This window comes from Neophocaena asiaeorientalis, unplaced genomic scaffold (assembly GCF_003031525.2).
Source record: "Neophocaena asiaeorientalis asiaeorientalis breed wild unplaced genomic scaffold, Neophocaena_asiaeorientalis_V1.1 scaffold91, whole genome shotgun sequence".
Taxonomy (NCBI): domain Eukaryota; kingdom Metazoa; phylum Chordata; class Mammalia; order Artiodactyla; family Phocoenidae; genus Neophocaena; species Neophocaena asiaeorientalis.
Window position 1 is genome coordinate 6,917,365 of NW_020173198.1, and position 18,884 is coordinate 6,936,248.

Sequence of the window (18,884 nt, forward strand, 5' to 3'; positions counted from 1 at the left end):
TCCTTATTAGCCCCAGTCATGCTTGCCAGGTTTGCCTCTGCCTGGAATGCCGGTCCCCTAACTAGATCTACGTGGGTCACGTATTCAGTTCCTTCACATCTTGAGTCTTATGTCACCCTTGTCGCCTGTTCTTTTTTTTTTATATATATATAAATTTATTTTTGGCTGTGTTGGGTCTTCACTGCCGCACGCAGGCTTTCTCTAGTTGCGGTGAGCGGGCACTACTCTTAATTGCGGTGCACGGGCTTCTTATTGCAGTGGCTTCGCTTGTTGTAGAGCACGGGCTCTAGGCACGCGGGCCCAGTAGTTGTGGCACATGGGCTTAGTTGCTCCGCGGCATGTGGGATCTTCCCGGACCAGAGATCAAACCCGTGTCCCCTGCATTGGCAGGCGGATTCTTAACCACTGTGCTGCCAGGGAAGCCCTTGTCGCCTGTTCTTAAATTTCAACCTCCCACATCCATACTCTTCCTGCCCCCCTTCCTTTTTTTTTTTTCTTTAGCACTTTTTGCTATCTAGTATATCTTTTTTTCATGCTGTTTCTCCCAATAGAGTATAAGCTCCATGAAGGCAGGGAATTTTTTAGCTGAGTTTATTTCTATATCCCCAGGACAGTGTCTGCTATTATTGAATTATGCATACATGTATGGATGAACAGTGTTTATCACAGTTTGCAAGTTTATTTACTTACTTGCTGTCTGCCTTCCCCCATTAATCTGGGAGTGTCAGGAAAGCAGGAAATTCATCCGTTTATTCACCATTCTAGCCAAATCTTAGCATGGTGCCTAGCAACAAAATCATTCATTTGTGAATCAATGAATACTAATAATAACTTTGCCTGTGTATTGCAGCTTAGTTTGTATTATTTCATTTGATTTTCAGAATCATATTGACAGGACAGTCATCTCTCTACACAAAATACTGAATGTAGGGACTATATTGAAAGTGTTAACCTGGTAAATGGCAATCAGAACTGGATCCCAGACCTTCCTACTCAGTTCAGTGCATTTCCCACTATATCAAAGGACCTCTTAAAGAATTTACTATGCAGATAAGTGTTTCAGTCACCTATGTTAGAACTATTGTCCTTTTTTTGTATCACTAAATTTTTATTTCTGGGATTTATAACAAATCCTGTCCTACGTGCCTATATGCCTAAGAAGAGAGAGCTTTGAAAAATAAGGTTTAGAAAAGAAATATGCTTCTTTGCTAAATGAAAGTATGAACCATGACTGGGTTACCACACAAACTGTACTGCTGCTTTGCTTATCTGGTTTGCTCATCTTGGAGAAGGACATGAAGAGAAACAGATAAAAATGAGAGAGACCTGTGGCAATGTTCTTATCACTGATGTATCAATAGTTTTCCTTTTTGTGACTTAATTTTTAGTCCACTTAGGAGGCCAGGATCTGTAACAACACACTTTGCTTTGACAGTTGCATTCACAGCAGCCAGATTCCTGGGAACTTTAGAGACTGTTGAAAGGTTTGCCTGTACTTTGGCTTAACAGTCCATCCAGAAAAGTAGACAATCAGGATATGATTAAGTCCAGTCCATTAGCAAATAATTATGATCTTAGATGTCCAGTCCTGAATGATCATTCCTAAAGAAGTGAATATCACCATTCTTCACGTCTTACAAGTAAGGGTACATCAAGAGTACATTACCTGGTAAAAGGCCCTAATACAACCGAATTTTAAGTAGAAGCCAGGTTTCCTTCTGTGCCATTCCACCTTCCATTGGGATCTGACTTAAACTTTATATGTTGGGTTAGGTCTTGTTTCATTCTTAAAATAAAGGACTGGGTTATGTAAAATGTTAAGGTGAGATCATTTGCACTATTCTAAGATTTACTTGTTGTGCTAGATCTCCAACTTGCTGCTGAGCTTGGGAAGACATTACTGGATCGGAACACAGAGCTGGAGGATTCTCTTCAGCAGATGTACACAACCAATCAGGAGCAGTTACAGGAAATTGAGGTAATTTACTCAGCGGGAGAGTTACCTTTGAGGTGTGGCCTGTCGCTGCTCTAGCGCCAATTGTATTCTACTAAAATAACACTTGGAATTAAAAGCAGTGTTTAATTTCTAATATACACTTTCTTTAGAATAAAGAACCATTGGGAAGTGTGTGGAGGTTGACTTTTACTTTCTTTAAGCTTTCCCAACATGTAAGTCTGCTGTGATGAAAGAAATTTCTCTGTTCACCCTTGGTGAAGTGTAGTAGAAGTAAATGGCGCAGTATTTACAAGTATGAGAAGCAAAGTAAAGCTGTGAATATTACACTTAGTTTTTTCACTTTTTTCTTTTTAAAACGAATGATGCAATATTTGAGATATGCGAAGAGGTACAAGAGAATAATACAATGAACACCCGTGTACCCACCAGGCAGATTAAGAAAGAAAACCATCCACATTGTTGAGACTCCCTCTATAACCCCTCCTTGGCTGCATCCCCTCTCCCTAACAAACACCATCCTAAATTTGATGAAAAATTTTAAAATTGTAGTACCTCATTTCGTAATATGAAAGATGCTAGATTAAGGCTTTAAAATGGAGGTGCTGTCTTGTAAATAGTCCCATTAAAGTTGCCCGGTTATGTGTAGGTCAGGTGACTGTAAAGATGCTAGTTATGGATATTAACCAAACAGTTGTCCTATTAGAACACTTCATGCCCCAAACTACCCTCCCACCCACAAAAAGCATTGCACTTAAATTACAACTCCTTCTCCTCAAATTGGTACAGTAGAACCAGGACTCTTATGTCTATGTGCAGAAAAATATAAAAGACCTTAGAACACAGAAGCCATTCATCATGATCAGAACTTACTGAGCTCTGATTATATATTGAACCAGGTGTTAGAAATGCAAAGACGTGGAATAACATTGTCCTTGACTTCAATCAAAATTAGACAGATTTCAGTTTTTGAATACAGATAAGCCTATCATCAAAACTAAGACAAATTTATGATTTCAGTATCCTTAATTTTACATAGTAGTCATAATTAAGATGCATACAGTAGATTCCCCTCCCCCCTTCATCAGGATTTATGAATTTAGCCAATGATGTGACTGAAATATACCTTTATAATTCTAGGAAGGTGTATCTTATAATGATATTGAAGTCACCAGCTATCATTTTTGGTATATTCTATATCAGAAGAGCATAGAACATGCCATACCCAAAACTGAACAGAATTGGGCAGAAAATTGCAGGAAAACCAGGCATTTTAAAACTATTAAACTAGCCAAATGTCATACATGATCAAGGAATTCATTCCTGTTTTGCTTCATAGACATCGTTTTTCAACTCATTAGAAAATTTCATAGAGTGGTCCTAGGGCATATACATGAAGATCACCGCATACCGTGAGGTACATTTATTTGGGTAGAAACATAGTCTTAATACATTGTATTGATGTTTTCCATGAAAGCACCTATAAATCACTATAACTGAATACTATAATGCTTATTTTAGCACATTTTTCCAAATATAGATGAAAAAAGTCCAAATATTTGTATAATTAGAGAATGATGCCTATTTGTTACTATAGGAGATGACAAACACAGTTACTTTATGGTCTAAGTTACCTGTCTTTCTACCTTTATTTTCTTTTCTGTGGTATTGAAGATGATTAAACAGTTGAAACAGATCATTGACATTCTGAAAAAAATCCAAAGATCTTTGAAGAGTCTCCAAATCTACAAATAATACTCCACTATCTAAAGTCTTCTGTAAGATTTTTTTTTTCCTTAAAAAATGTTTGTAATCAAGCTTTTACACGGATGTGGTCCCTTGGCCCCTGCAGTCACCTCTCCCCAACCCCCAATTCTTATAAGATGTTGAAAAGCATAATAAAAATGAAGTATCCAGGTCAGACCTTAATGATTAAATAAATATACAATTAAATATATGTATAAAGCTAATTAAATAAATTTAGCCTGGATTACTTCCAGAAACATTTCCATGGATCCCTTGTTTCTGTAACAGAGCACGTGGTCCACTGGTTTATAGATCCAAGCATTGTAGCCTTCAACATTTCACTCTTTATCCAAAGCTGTTTTTTGACTAAGAACAACACTGTCTTAGATTTCTTCTCTGCCATTACGGCTGGCTTTCTTCTTTCTTTCTTTTTATAAATCACTTCCTGAAAGTCAATAGGAATGGGATGAAACAGGGAGATGAAATGGCAGTTCTGGCTAAGCCCGCTTATCAGCCAGAGGCCACCCACAGACCAGCCTTACCGCCTGTTTGGTTCACACCTGGGCCCAGGCAGACTTGCAGATCACAACAGACTTCCAAGGTCTCCCTCCAGTAGTCTACAACAAGGAAAGCCTGACGCTCTTGTAAAAGTAACCAGGCAGTTGAAGAACCTAATTCTGTACTAAAAGATGACCCTTGCAATAGGTATAGTGCCTCTTATCATTATATCCTTTCAGAGCCCCCTAAACTTTATAAGGACTCTTTCCTTAACTCAAACCTTATGTCTTTTTTTTCTCTTTAAACTAACCTTTTTTTTTTTGAAATATACCTACAGAAAAAGGCACAAATGCTAAGTATATAGTTCAGAGAATTTTCATAAACATACCCATGCAGCCAATACCCAGATAAGAAATGAGAACATTATCAGCTCTTCCAGTCACCACGCCCCCTAAACAGCACTCTAACACCCTAGATTAGTTTAGCCTGTCTTTGAACTTTACACAAATGGAATCACTTGTACAAGTTTTAAACTGACTTCTTAGAATGTTTATTGGGAGTTTTCCTGATTCGAAAAGTAATACATGATCATTTTTTAAATTTAGCAAAATATAGTTGAAAACCAAAAAGTAAGCTCTTATCCTACCAACCCAGAGAAATTTTAAATCAGCCAGAAAATGGTCTTGGAACAAGCTACTCTGAGTAGATGAAGAATGTGCAGAACCGGTGAAAACGCTAGGATAAAAATCCCCAAAACTATACAAAATTAATGCACAGAAATCTCTTGCGTTCCTATACACTAATGATGAGAAATCTGAAAGAGAAATTAAGGAAACACTCTCATTTACCACTGCAACAAAAAGAATAAGATACCTAGGAATAAACCTACCTAAGGAGACAAAAGACCTGTATGCAGAAAACTATAAGACACTGATGAAAGAAATTAAAGATGATACAAACAGATGGAGAGATATACCATGTCCTTGGATTGGAAGAATCAACATTGTGAAAATGACTATACTACCCAAAGCAATCTACAGATTCAATGCGATCCCTATCAAATTAACAATGGCATTTTTCACAGAACTAGAACAAAAAATTTCACAATTTGTATGGAAACACAAAAGACCCTGAATAGCCAAAGCAATCTTGAGGAAGAAAAATGGAGCTGGAGGAAGCAGGCTCTCTGACTTCAGACATACTACAAAGCTGCAGTAATCAAGGCAGTATGGTACTGGAACAAAACCAGAAATACAGATCAATGGAACAGTATAGAAAGCCCAGAGATAAGCCCATATGGTCACCTTATCTTTGATAAAGGAGGCAAGAATATACAATGGAGAAAAGACACCCTCTTCAATAAGTGGTGCTGGGAAAACTGGACAGCTACATGTAAAAGAATGAAAGTAGAACACTCCCTAACACGATACACAAAAATAAACTCAAAATGGATTAAAGACCTAAATGTAAGGCCAGACACTATAAAACTCTTAGAGGAAAACATAGGCAGAACACTCTGTGACAAGTCACAGCAAGATCCTTTTTGACCCACCTCCTAGAGAAATGGAAATAAAAACAAAAATAAACAAATGGGAACTAATGAAACTTAAAAGTTTTTGCACAGCAAAGGAAACCATAAACAAGATGAAAAGACAACCCTCAGAATGGGAGAAAATATTTGCCAACGAAGCAACTGATAAAGGATTAATCTCCAAAATATACAAGCAGCTCATGCAGCTCAATATCAAAAAAACAATCCAGGGGCTTCCCTGGTGGCGCAGTGGTTGAGAGTCTGCCTGCCGATGCAGGGGACACAGGTTCGTGCCCCAGTCCGGGAAGATCCCACATGCTGCGGAGCGGCTGGGCCAGTAAGCCATGGCCGCTGAGCCTGCGTGTCCGGAGCCTGTGCTCCGCAATGGGAGAAGCCACAACAGTTAGAGGCCTGCGTGCCGCAAAAAAAAAAAAACAACAATCCAACCCAAAAATGGGCAGAAGACCTAAATAGACATTTCTCCAAAGAAGATATACAGATTTCCAACAGACACACGAAGGGATGCTCAGCATCACTAATCATTAGAGAAATGAAAAGTACAATGAGGTATCACCTCACACTGCTCAGAATGGGCATCATCAAAAAACTCTACAAACAATAAATGCTGGAGAGGGTGTGGAGAACAGGAAACCCTCTTGAACTGTTGATGAGAATGTAAATTGATACAGCCACTATGGAGAACAGGATGGAGGTTCCTTAAAAAACTAAAAATAGAACTACCATACGACCCAGCAATGCCACTACTGGGCATATACCCTGAGAAAACCATAATTCAAAAAGAGTCATGTACCGCCATGTTCATTGCAGCACTATTTACAATAGCCAGGACATGGAAGCAACCTCAGTGTCCATCAACAGATGGATGGATACAGAAAATGTGGCACATATATACAATGGAATATTACTCAGCCATAAAAAAAAAACGAAACTGAGTTATTTTTAGTGAGGTAGATGGATCTAGAGTTGGTCACACAGAGTGAAGTCAGAAAGAGAAAAACAAATACCATATGCTAACAAATATATTTGGAAACAAAAACAAAAAAAATGGTTCTGAAGAACCTAGGGGCAGGACAGGAATAAAGGCATAGATGTAGAGAATGGACTTGAGGACGCGGGGAGTGGGGAGGGTAAGCTGGGACGAAGTGAGAGAGTTGCATGGACATATATATACTACCAAATGTAAAATAGATAGCAAGTGGGAAGCAGCCGCATAGCACAGGGAGATCAGCTCGGTGCCTTGTGACCACCTAGAGGGGTGCGATAGGGAGGGTGGGAGGGAGGGGATATGGGGATATATGTATATGTATAGCTGATTCACTTTGTTATACAGCAGAAACTAACCACTGTAAAGCAATTATACTCCAATAAAGATGTTAAAAAAAAAAAACCCCAAACTGTGACTCATTATGGAAATAGACAACTAGGAAACTGTGAAAGGATATTATTTTCTCAGTGGAACTACAAGTATGCTTTCAAAGACTGTTAACAGGTTTCAAACAGTCCTCATAAAAATTAGTATTTTGTTAGGCATTGTTTTTAATGTAAAAAAAAGATTAAACGTTGAAAGTAATGATTGGCTTCAGAGATGCCTATAGCCTGTGTGGCTTTTACTTAGCGTCTAATTTTTCAAGATTCCAGAGCAAGTTTTTCTCTCCTGAATGAGGGGGTGGAGAGAAGCTTTGGAGAGTAATGAGATCTGACACATCAGACACAATCGGATTCTCATAAAGTTTTCTACAATTGTGTGAGCAGCCCACAGCCTTGTGTTTCTGTTGCTTCTCTGCTTGGAAACCTGCATTATCCCCACAAGAGTCAAAGAAGTCTGGCCTTAGAGGTGTCCCTTCTTTCAAAAGCTCATGTCATCCTCGGAAATTTTAAAGCATTTTGTGCTTCCCCTATGACATTTATCGATATTCTACTATATATTACACTTATTTCTTGATTTGTTTTCTGTTTTTCTCCTCCCGCCACCTCCCCATTTTCCGTTGCAACATTGAAGGCTGTTGCTGTGTTTATTCATAGTCTTTGGAACATAGTAGGTAATCACTGAATACCTGTTCAAATCAGTATCTTAACAGAAGACAGGTAAGCAGTTTACGAAGCACTTCCAATAATTCCTAAACTGTGGGTTTCCACCTCTGGAGATTTTGAAAGGATGTGGAAGGAGCTCTGGCCTCAGTGTTAGAATGTTCAGACTTAAGCCCTTAATTCTATAGCAAATAGCTGGACTTTAGGCGTGTGAATTACCTCTCAGATCCCGTTTGCTCCGCTGTGTAGTGGTGATAAGAATGCTTGCATGACATGGGTACAGAGTTGTTCTGAGGTGATGAGATTATGTGTGTATTTTGGACAGTATAAATTGTTGCACAGTTTATCCGTGTTTTAAGAATTTTAGTAATGAAAGAATCTTAATTCTGAAAAAATAAATCCTTTTCAATTATTGGAAAATAGATCTTAAGAACAAGCCAAGCTTTTAATAGTGAGATTATAGGTGGTTTTTATTTTCATATTCATACTTTTTAATTTTTTCCTAAATTTCCTTCAGGGGAAATATAATATTTTAATCAGGGGAAAGAAGTTTTTCAAAGGTAATGGGAAATATTTCTTCAGTATTGTGGAAGGTCATTTCGATACTAAATTCAGAGGATTTGGGCTGTAATCCTTAATATAAGAATAATCCCAACACGGCATAAAAGCTGAATTTCCATTCCATTCCCTATGAGTTTTTAGTTTGGTTGTGTCTGTCTTTTCCAGCATTCCAGGTCAGGGTTCTACAGTTGCAAACAGGTGTTAATAGAATCCTGCTGGCCTTTTTCAAAAGGTGGCCTATTTATAGCTTTTTCACATAACCTGAACCTTTTACTCCTAGTTGAGGTGACATTCTGTACAAATTCTAAGACAAGTGGGAGATAACCCACAGAACTTAAACTTTGACACTCTTGCCTATAAGTGGACATTTTTGCCTGTGTTTTTGCTACTCCCATGTTCCCCTCCCTCCACTGTTTTGCTTAAATATCCCCTCATCACCCACCCCTGTTTAATATGACAAATACTTTTGTACTCGATCTCTTTTTGGCACTTGAATTTTAGGATCTTGTCAGTCCAGACAGGTTCATTTGAGGCTATGATCAAAGATTCTGAATTGAGAAAACCAGAACATGAGAAGCCATACCTTTAAATGAAGGGTAGAAAATAAGCTAACCCATTTCCTTGTAGAATCAGAAAAAAATTGATTAAATACTAATTTGAAGTTTTAGAGGCCAAGCCTTAACGCAGTGTCTGACTACATGGATTCTGAGTCTCTGGCCTCACATCAATACTTGCTGAGAGAGCTAAAAATTTTTCTTTTAAGTTGCTGACCAATTTAGTCAGATTTCTTTGTTAGGTAACCTATCACAGATTCTTGGAGAAGTGAAGGGCTTTTCTGATTAGTTTTGATTTAATCATAATAAGATTAAACTCCTACCACGTGAAAGCAAGCTTCCTGCCATTCTTTAGATTGTCCTTAAAGCCAAGTCCTCTAGGATCAAAATATCACAAGTTCTTCCTAAATGGTTTCATTGTGGTTTTTTTCCCCTACAGGTTTTTATATATCAAATGAGGGGGACCTACTGCAGTTTTCTAAACAGCCTCTTTGTACTTATTTACATGTTGACTTATTTCCTTTATGTCGGCCATGACTCTAATTTGAATATTATATCTTTAAAAAGGGACACATCTTGGGGCCCATGTAAGAGAGACTGGTAAAAAATGTCTCTTTCAGATTGCTGAGGCATACCTGTGCCATGGGAATAAACACAGAGAAATTGTCCATAAATGGAGCAAGAGGGGAAAGAATTAGTATCTATTAGGGCCTTTTCCCAAAAGGGCTATAGCCAAAGCCATTCTCAAACTCTTTGAAAGAAGGCTCTCGACATTCCAGCAGTCTGAGTTGTGGTACCAAGCATGATGAGCTGTTGTGAAGAGAGCTCTAGAAATTGCCATTAGCCAGTATTTTTTTAGCCCCTACTGTGTATCAAGAATTGTGCTAAATGGACTAGATGTATAAGAGCCTTCCCTTCTTCAAGGAGGGTTAGGAAGACTATGACATTAACAAGTAAGCAGTTTGGTTGTTTATTATTAAGTGTGAAGTGTTTTGAGGGAAATTAATAGAGTGCCTTGGGAATGGTGTTGCTTTAGACGGCGTAGTCTAGAAAGGTTTCTGAAGCCTTTATGTTTGCATGGAGGCCTAAAGGATAATCTTGAGTTTTTTGCCCATCTTTGTGCTGTGGATCCCTTTGGCTATCTCGTGACTCTAAGATGAACCTCTTAAAATACATAAAATACATAAAATTACAGAGGGAATCGGTTATATTGAAATGACTATCAAAATATTGAAAAAATAAATTTGTGATATATTAATATGTGTTTATTAATTCATTAAATACCAAGATCTAATAGCAATCTAAAAACTGTCATTTCAAATAGTGATGAGATAAGTCAAGATTTCTGCAGCCACTATCATGTGCTATGGAAGCATCTGTGATTCCTGTAAGTGATGAAGTCCTGAGTACTCGTCATACTACTGGTGGTTTGTTGCCTCCATTCGTAATTGAAGAAAATGCTAAATTTCAGTTAGAAGTTAGTGAAAATGAAGGTGTAACTTTTCTCCCATCCAAGTTCGTGGACCCTGTCAATTCAACCCGTGGACCTCAGGTCAAGAGCTGTTGGATTAGATGGAGCCAGCCAGGAAAGGCGAGGCCCCTGGGAGAGGGGAGATTGGGTAATAAAGGCCCTAAAGGAAGGGGGAGCTTGCCTTAAAGGGAGGCAACTCCACAATTTCAAGATAAAGGTACCCCCTGAGGGTGAAATAAGGACTACATATGAAGCTGGAAAAACCATTTAAGAGATGGGAAAATGTTAACACTGAAACATATTAAGGAATTGTTGGGGTTTTTTAAAGTGTGATTGGAATTGTGGTTAAAATGAGGTCTTATCGCTTAGAAATATATAAATATGTATACTTAAATTAAGGTGTCTTGGATTTGCTTTAAATTGATTGGGGAATGAGGGGAGTGGAAAAGTAGAGATGAAACAAGATTGTGTATTGATAATTGTGAAATTGGATGATGGATAGATGAGGGTTCATTAAACCATTTTTCTGCATTTTTATATGTTTGAAATTATCCATTTTAACAAGTTTTTTTTTTTGCTGTACGCGGGCCTCTCACTGTTGTGGCCTCTCCCGTTGCAGAGCACAGGCTCCGGACGTGCAGGCTCAGCGGCCATGGCTCACGGGCCCAGCCGCTCCGCGGCATGGGGGATCTTCCCGGACCAGGGCACAAACCCGTATCCCCTGCATTGGCAGGCGGACTCTCAACCACTGCACCACCAGGGAAGCCCCATTTTAACAAGCTTTTTAAATGCAGTAGATAAGATTAGCCATCTGTAGAGAATCAGTATTTGGGTGGACTGAGAATTTAGGAAGGAGTACTCAATTATATACGTAGTATATAATTTCAGGGAATTATGATTGTAGGAACATGTCAGAATACAACATGATAAAGAATGCTGTTGCGATACAGTTAAAATATAGCCTAATTTTTGTGAATAACTGCAACTAAATTAAGTCCTAAGAAGGGAAATGGTATACATTAAGCTTAAGAATCATTTCAATCCAAGTGAATGTTTATGTCTCCTGGACCCAAGAGAAAGAGAGACATTGGGTTGGGGGAGGGGAGGCTTCCAGCATTTTCCATGTCCAAGATCAACATTTCTCTAATAAGTGTGATCCATGGACCACTTGCACTAACATCACCTGGGTTTTTACTAAAAATGCAGAATCCTGGCTCTACCCCAGTCTCATTGACTCAGAATTTTAGGGGAAAGGGGCCCAGATTCCTATACTTCAGTAAATCCCCCAGTTGAATTTTAGCACATGTAAAGTTTGAAAACGCATAACTGTAGATAAGGATGAACTAGCTACTCTTATTGAGCAATTTTACCATTTGCGAGATACCATGCTGAACCCTTCCCTCATATCAACCTCATAGCAACCTTGTGAGGTAGGTGATGAGGAAATCTCACCTTAGAAAAACTAAGTTACTTACAGGAGGTCACCCAGTTAGCAATGGCAAAGTAGGACTTCAAACCAAATTCCAACCCCACAGCCTGTGCTCTTAGCTGCTGTGCTGCTGCCTCCCATCAGGCCATCTCTCTTCTCTGATCCTGTGCCCACCAAGACTTGGCATCCCACCTGCCCTCTGTGGGGCAAATGTGTCCTACGGAATATGTGACTATTCCAGTCACTAGGCGGGGACAGCTCCTGTGGTAACTTAATAATTAGTGTCTGGTCTGTGCATTAGACTTTTTTTAGGTTGTTGTGAATCAGTCCGAAAGAATACTTGAGATCTTATACTTGAAATAAAGTAGCTTGCAAAATTTCTGCAGCTATTATATACACTCCTATGTTCTAAACCTTTTTCTACTCCAGTATTCCGAAGAGATTGAAAACATTCCCTACCAGTGACAGGAATCTACCGGAATATTGCCAGCCACAGGGCAGGATTACAGGCACGCTTCTAGGAGAAGCTGGTGGGGATTGAGGGAGTGAAGAATAAACATAGGCTTTTACAGGGCCTTTGCTGCGTGCTCACTCCATCTCATTTAATACTTTCAATCCTACAAGGTGGGTACTAACGGATCCACAATTTATTTTCAGTTCTGAACCCGAAAAGCTCTGTAAAAACAAGATGTTTTTCTTAAGTAGACAACAAGTTCATTTGACAGCAAACCCTGACCTGAACTCATGTGAGGCTGTTTATAATCTTTATTCATACTTTTGATGAGAATATCAATGCTTGATAACAGAGTGCTACCCAGCCCTCGCTGGGATGTTATAAAGTGTGTGTTGTCTTCCTAAAATTTAAAGAATTTTCCAGAACACTCTTGGCCAAGAGTCTCAGATGAGAAGGCATGAGAATTAAGTGTTTTCTCAGCACATTGCTACCGAGCTATGTAACTAGTTTGAAAAAAGGCCTCATATACTTTTTTCAACTCTGCCACACCACTGCCATTTAAAGAGCCCATTGAAAGTCATATAGCCCTTTCTTTGAAAGAAGTCTGTGAAAGAAGTCTGTTAGCTTTGCAAATACTTGTATAGGTGTGTAAGAGAAGCCTCAAGAAAAGTATTTTTAAAGTCATGTCTGGTCTGTTACCATTTGGTCATTGGTAATGCTTCAGACCTACCTTTTTCCTCTTTCCGGTTGTGCCCCAGAGAAATATTGTGACTATTTCATTTGGAATATATACTGTCTTTCATCCTCTTCAGGTGGAGTTGAGTTGGAGGGGAAACAAGGAAACGTAACATTGAGGCATTAAGGTTGTGACTATTCCCCTTTATCCTTGGCCATTTAGAAAGCAGTCTTAGCAGTACCAAAATAAATAATCTGGCAAGTTTCTCACAAATAAGGAGGATTATGGTGACAACATTCTCACAGAATTAAAAGTATCTTTGAATAATATTAAGTTAAAATATCTTTTTCTGGTTAAATCAATACTTTCTCCCTGTTCTTTGTCCAGAATGTCTCACCCAGAGGGAAAAAAATTAAATTTTTTTCAAGCAAAAATCATCTAAAATCCTCCTCTTTAGGCTTTTCTTATGTCTATAAAACATATTTTTGTTTAAACATTGATCATGTATTCCATGCTTTTTCTCTTGTGGGATTATCGTGTCTCACTTAGATTTTCCTGTCAAATATTAATTTTATGTGTGTTTTGCGCTTTGTAAGAGTAGAAGAGCCTTATGATACACGAGATGCTGGTGAGCTTTAGGGAAACTAAGCATATAAAGGATGGCTTGTACCCAGTTCTTACTAAGGAAAGTAGTTTAATTGAGATTTAAAGTTCTTCTTTTCATAAAATAAACCTGTGGTATTGTGGTATAATGAAAATCATATATTTGACCTTTGTCCCCATGCCCTGGTGTAGCGCTCCTAAATCCTTTGGAATTTCCTGAATGATAGGATGGAGACTGGTTGCCAGAGGGACCAACCACATGATTAGAGGGTTAGAACTTTCAGCACAATCCCCAACCTCTGGAGAGGGGTCAGGGACTGGAGATTGAGTTCATTCACCAGTGGCCAGTGATTGAATGAATCATGTCTGTGCAGTGAAGCTGGGTTTCCGGGTTGGTGAACACATGGATGTGCTGGGAGGGTGGTGCACCTGGAGAGGGCAAGAAAGCCCCGCACTGCTCTCCACCCCCATCCCTGCCCTACGCATCTCTTCCCTTTGGCTGTTCCTTAGTTGTATTCTTTATAATAAAGCAGTAAGTGTAAGTAAATCCCTTTCCTGAGTTCTGTGAGTTGTTTTAGCGAATTACTGAACCTGAGGGGTGGTCACGGGAGCCCCCAGATTTACAGCTGGTTGTTTGAATATACGGGCAGTCCCTGGGACTTGACAGCAGCGCCTGAATTGGGGGCGGTTCTGTGGGGCTGAGCCCTTATAGCTCCAGTAGTTAGTGCCAGAACTGAACTGAATTGTGGGATGCAGTTGGTGCTGGAATGCTGCAGGTATCTTATCTGTTTAACGTGTAAACTGGTCACGATCATCTCTTCCAGTATCTGACCAAGCAGGTGGATCTCCTGCGGCAGATGAATGAACAGCATGCAAAGGTTTATGAGCAATTAGATGTCACAGCAAGGGAACTGGAAGAAACAAATCAAAAGCTCGTTGCTGACAGCAAGGCCTCACAGCAGAAGATTCTGAGGTAAAGTTTTTAGAATCCATTGAAGAAGCCCTAGGAGAAGTCATTTAGTATCAACTAGAATAGAACATGGCTGTAGTATGTTTGGGTCAATATGGGGCAAGGTTTAATTTAATTCTTTGTGGAGAATAGAGATTAAATAGAAGTCTTTTCCAATTATGCAAGCCCAGTTTGAGTGGCTGGCAGCTAATCTCGCCTCACTGCTTACGCCCTTAATTTAATATGACAAGCAGCAACTAGCTTCTGTCTGTTCCTCGCAGTCTGACTGAAACAATTGAATGCCTACAAGCCAACATCGATCACCTCCAGAGCCAAGTGGAGGAGCTGAAGTCATCTAGCCAAGGGAGGAGCCGGGGGAAGCATGACCGGGAGAAATCGGCACCCAGCTTCTCGTCTCTGAAAGAGCTGTATGACCTCCGCCAGTAAGAGCCTGCCTTTCCACGGCATTTGCAAGCAGGCGCACATCTCGTGTCACTGACACATTCTGCATTCCAGTAGATTAAAAGTACCCTTTTAGGAAATGCCGCTTGGCTATTAGACCACCGGTGGTTTGAACAAAACCACTTAATTTAAACATACAAATGATTGAGTTCTTGAGCATTAGTAATTCGGTGAACACTTATTTTTGAAAGTCTCGTGTATTTTAGTGCTTTTAATGTGTTAAATCTTAATTTAAAATAAGGTGCAGTACTTTATCTGATAGACTACAGATTTTGGGGTTGTATTTCACCTTCCAGTGAAGAAAAAAATTGAAAATTCAGTAAAACAAAAATCCAGGCAAACAAGGTTTTTTTGCCTGCAGAAATGCCTTTACAATATAGAGTTCTAAGATTGAATCTTTATTTAGGAACTATTTCTTGAGCACCTGTTGTAAGGCAGGTGCTAATGCCAGATGTGAGGAGTGGTGAGCCAAACAGACAAAGTTCTTGCCCTCGTGGAGGTTTCAGTCTCATGAAGAGGCAGATAAGCAAATAATCACACAAATAAGTACAGTTACAAGTTGCCTAGGAGTCTGAAGAGGCGAGAGACCAGCCCGTGCACTTGGTGGTCCTCAGCGTTGACCGTTCACCAGGTCACCTGTGCAGTTTTTCACACTGCCAAACCAGCGACTCCCTCAGGCCTAATCAGAATCTCTAGGTGTGAGGAAAAGGCTGCCTAGGTGTTTCTGATATGTGTTTGTGGTTTAAAAATCGCTGCAGCAGTGGTTCTGTCTTAGCTGTATATTATGAATCACATAAAGAGCTTTAAAAAAAAAAAAACTCAAGTCCAGGTGGCAGACCAGCTAGGTCAGAATCTACGTGGGTGGGACCCAGGCTTCAGTATGTTTTAAGACTGCCCAGATGATTCTGATCTGCAGCCAACACTGAGCACCACTGGCTGTTCTGATTTCCTTGAACAGTATCAGTCATACAGCTGGTCTTTGGGAATGGATGTTCTGTAGTTTTTTGTTTGTTTTTTTTTTTTTTTTTTTTTTGTGATTTTTTTTTTTTTTTTTTACATCTTTATTGGAGTATAATTGCCCTGTAGTATTTTTAATGTTTAAAACAAAAATTAGTCACAGAACTCGTGTTTTCTCACGTGTTCATTTTAGCCACTGCTCTAGTGTGGAATAGGCAAAACATCATTGACATCACAGCTCCTCAAAAACAGGGAGTTGAAAAAAATCATCAGCCTCCCTCTTTGCATTCTCAGTTGACCTGTGTAATAGAGTCTTTCAACATTTTCCCCAGGCATTTTGTGTACGATCATGTGTTTGCCGAGAAGATCACTGCCTTACAAAGTCAGCAGAGCCCTGATGAAGAAGAAAACGAGCATTTGAAGAAAACAGTGACAATGCTGCAGGCCCAGCTGAGCCTGGAGCGGCAGAAGCGGGCGACCGTGGAGGAGGAGTACGGGCTGGTGCTGAAGGAGAACAGCGAACTGGAGCAGCAGCTGGGGGCCGCGGAGGCCTACCGAACCCGTGCGCTGGAGCTGCAGGCGGACGTGGCGGAGATGCGGCAGATGTTGCAGTCGGAGCGCCCTTTTGTGAATGGGGTTGAGAAGCTGGTGCCAGACTCTCTGTTTGTCCCTGTCAGGGAGCCCAGCCAGAGCCTGCTGGAGGAGATGCTCCTGACCCTGCCCGAAGCGCACAGAAAGCCTCTCAAGCGCAGCAGCAGCGAGACGGTGCTGAGCAGCCTGGCGGGTGGCGACATTGTGAAGGGCCACGAGGAGACCTGCATCCGGAGGGCCAAGGCCGTGAAGCAGAGGGGCATCTCCCTCCTGCACGAGGTGGACACACAGTACAGCGCCCTCAAGGTGAAGTACGAGGAGCTGCTGAGGAAGTGCCAGCAGGAGGAGGACTCCCTGGCCCACAAGGCTGTGCAGACCTCCAGGGCCAAGGACCCGGCCGCAGTGAATGCCCAGCCTGAGCCTGGCACCCTTGGCTGGGAACCGGCCTCGGTCACCCCAGAGCCCATCAGTTGCCCCACCACCTCGACACCACCAGAATACAAAGTGCTTTTTAAGGAGATCTTTAGTTGCATCAAGAAAACCAAACAGGAAATAGACGAACAGAGAACAAAATACCGATCTCTCTCTTCTCATTCCTAAGTGAACCGCCAGCTCCACCACTAATTGGCCTGTTTCCTCTCACCTCTCTCTCCCACTCACACAAGTGTGTGTAGACCCCAAACCTGATACTGCTCCTGACGTCTGCCTCACTGCTTTGCTTACTTAGCAAATGCATACAGCGAGGGAGGAAGGTGGCTACCGGTGGCAGTTGTATAATCGAGTTCCATTTAAGCTCCTCGGTAAATCCCATGACAAACTGGCCTCTGGCTGGCGTGACAATTAGGTTGCGATTCCTTGAAAAACCCCAAGACCAGTGGAGGGAAAATATGTGCTCCTGGAGAAGTAGGCCTGGAGTAACTGTAGTATATAGTGTGTATGTGTATGTGTGTATATATATATATATATATACACACACGTAGTGTATATTATATAGGGGAAAGGGCAGAGCTGAAACAAAGCTAAGGCAATTCCTACTGCCTCCTTGCTTAACTTCTCAAAACTATGTAGAAGTCAGATGGCTGCCAAGGGAAAATATCTTTCGCAAACACTGTTGGATACTGTGAATTCATTAAGAAGAATGTTCAGGAGAAAGCAGGGGTCTAATCCAAAATACATGGCATTAACAAATACTCCAAGCCTTTTGAGTTGGTTACATGGGCTACCAGTTGAACTGTGACTGACAGGTAACCCTAATAACATTTTAGTCTGAGTACCAAACTAAAAGGGCAGGCTCTGGTTGGCCCAGTTAGCTTGTTAGAGCCCTGGAGGGCCTCTTCCCCACATTCAAATGTTTTTACTCAAAGCTGTAGTGGTTAGGATAGGCAAATCGTTTTCTTAAATTCAGGCTGAAGGAGCGCGATGAACCCGTACCTGCACTGTGCCGGCTGAGCTGGCCAGCCTGCCAGCCTCAGGCTGCTCTCCTCACTTCCTGCCATTCCTGTAAACGTTTGTGACTTGCTGCAGAAATTCCTATCTGCCACTTTATTAAACAGTGTTGATGTCCTGACTGGAAATAACACTCATCCTCTCACTTGCATACTTTTAATTTAAAACTATTTAAGAGAACTGAGGTTCCATTTATTGTGTATATTTTTCTAAAAACCAAATAAAACTACCTATGAAAATGAACAAATGGATCAATTGCTTGTTATTTTAAGCTTAAGCCTTTTCGCTGTTATTACCAAATTTTCTTCTTCCAACAAATCTCTCTGGGAAGAACTGAGTGATTTTTTTTTCCATTTCCATTTTTTCCCATTCCTTGGAATTGTGTAATAGCACAAATTCTGTTCATACTGATAAATGTTCATTAAAATTACTATATGATTGAAAAACATTTTCAAATTTATATGCTGTATATAATTTTCACTATTTTAGAAATGTCAGGTTTGGTTCTGAATTAATAGCATTTGACTAGGTAACTCTCAAAACATTTGATCATTCAGTCATAGGAAAGACATTTTACAGTATTCAGATGTTGAAATGAGCATTGAATCTAATTTTGCTCAATGGCAAAATTGGATTAATGGGTAAAACATTATTTTTTCAAACAGTACAAAGAGATTGTAAAGTAAGTTGTCTCATCTTCCCTGACCTCCCAACCTTTCTTCCCAGAATCAACTGGTTACCAGTTTATTGGTATATCCTTACAAGTGTGCTCATTATCATCCCTTTTTTCTTTTTTTCTGGCTGCTTTGGGTCTTAGTTGCTGCGCGTGGGCTTTTTTCTAGTTGTGGCGAGCAGGAGCGTGGGCTACTCTTCGTTGCGGTGCGCGGGCTTCTCGTTGCGGTGGCTTCTCTTGTTGCGGAGCATGGGCTCTAGGCACACGGGCTTCAGTAGTT

The 18,884-nt window shown here is 40.4% G+C and overlaps 1 protein-coding gene across 2 annotated transcripts in view; it reads left to right on the forward strand.

Moving 5' to 3' along the window:
• Positions 1 to 18,174, forward strand: part of CDR2 (cerebellar degeneration related protein 2) — a 24,460-nt gene extending 6,286 nt beyond the window's left edge. The window contains exons 2-5 of one of the 2 annotated variants that reach the window (XM_024744640.1): positions 1,866 to 1,978; positions 14,351 to 14,499; positions 14,757 to 14,918; positions 16,227 to 18,174. In XM_024744640.1, coding sequence (XP_024600408.1) covers positions 1,866 to 1,978; positions 14,351 to 14,499; positions 14,757 to 14,918; positions 16,227 to 17,085 — 1,283 coding nt within the window. In that variant the 3' untranslated portion in view covers positions 17,086 to 18,174. The remainder of the gene's footprint in view (positions 1 to 1,865; positions 1,979 to 14,350; positions 14,500 to 14,756; positions 14,919 to 16,226) is intronic. The other variant, XM_024744641.1, reaches the window with a different exon arrangement.
• Positions 18,175 to 18,884: the final 710 nt, after the last annotated feature.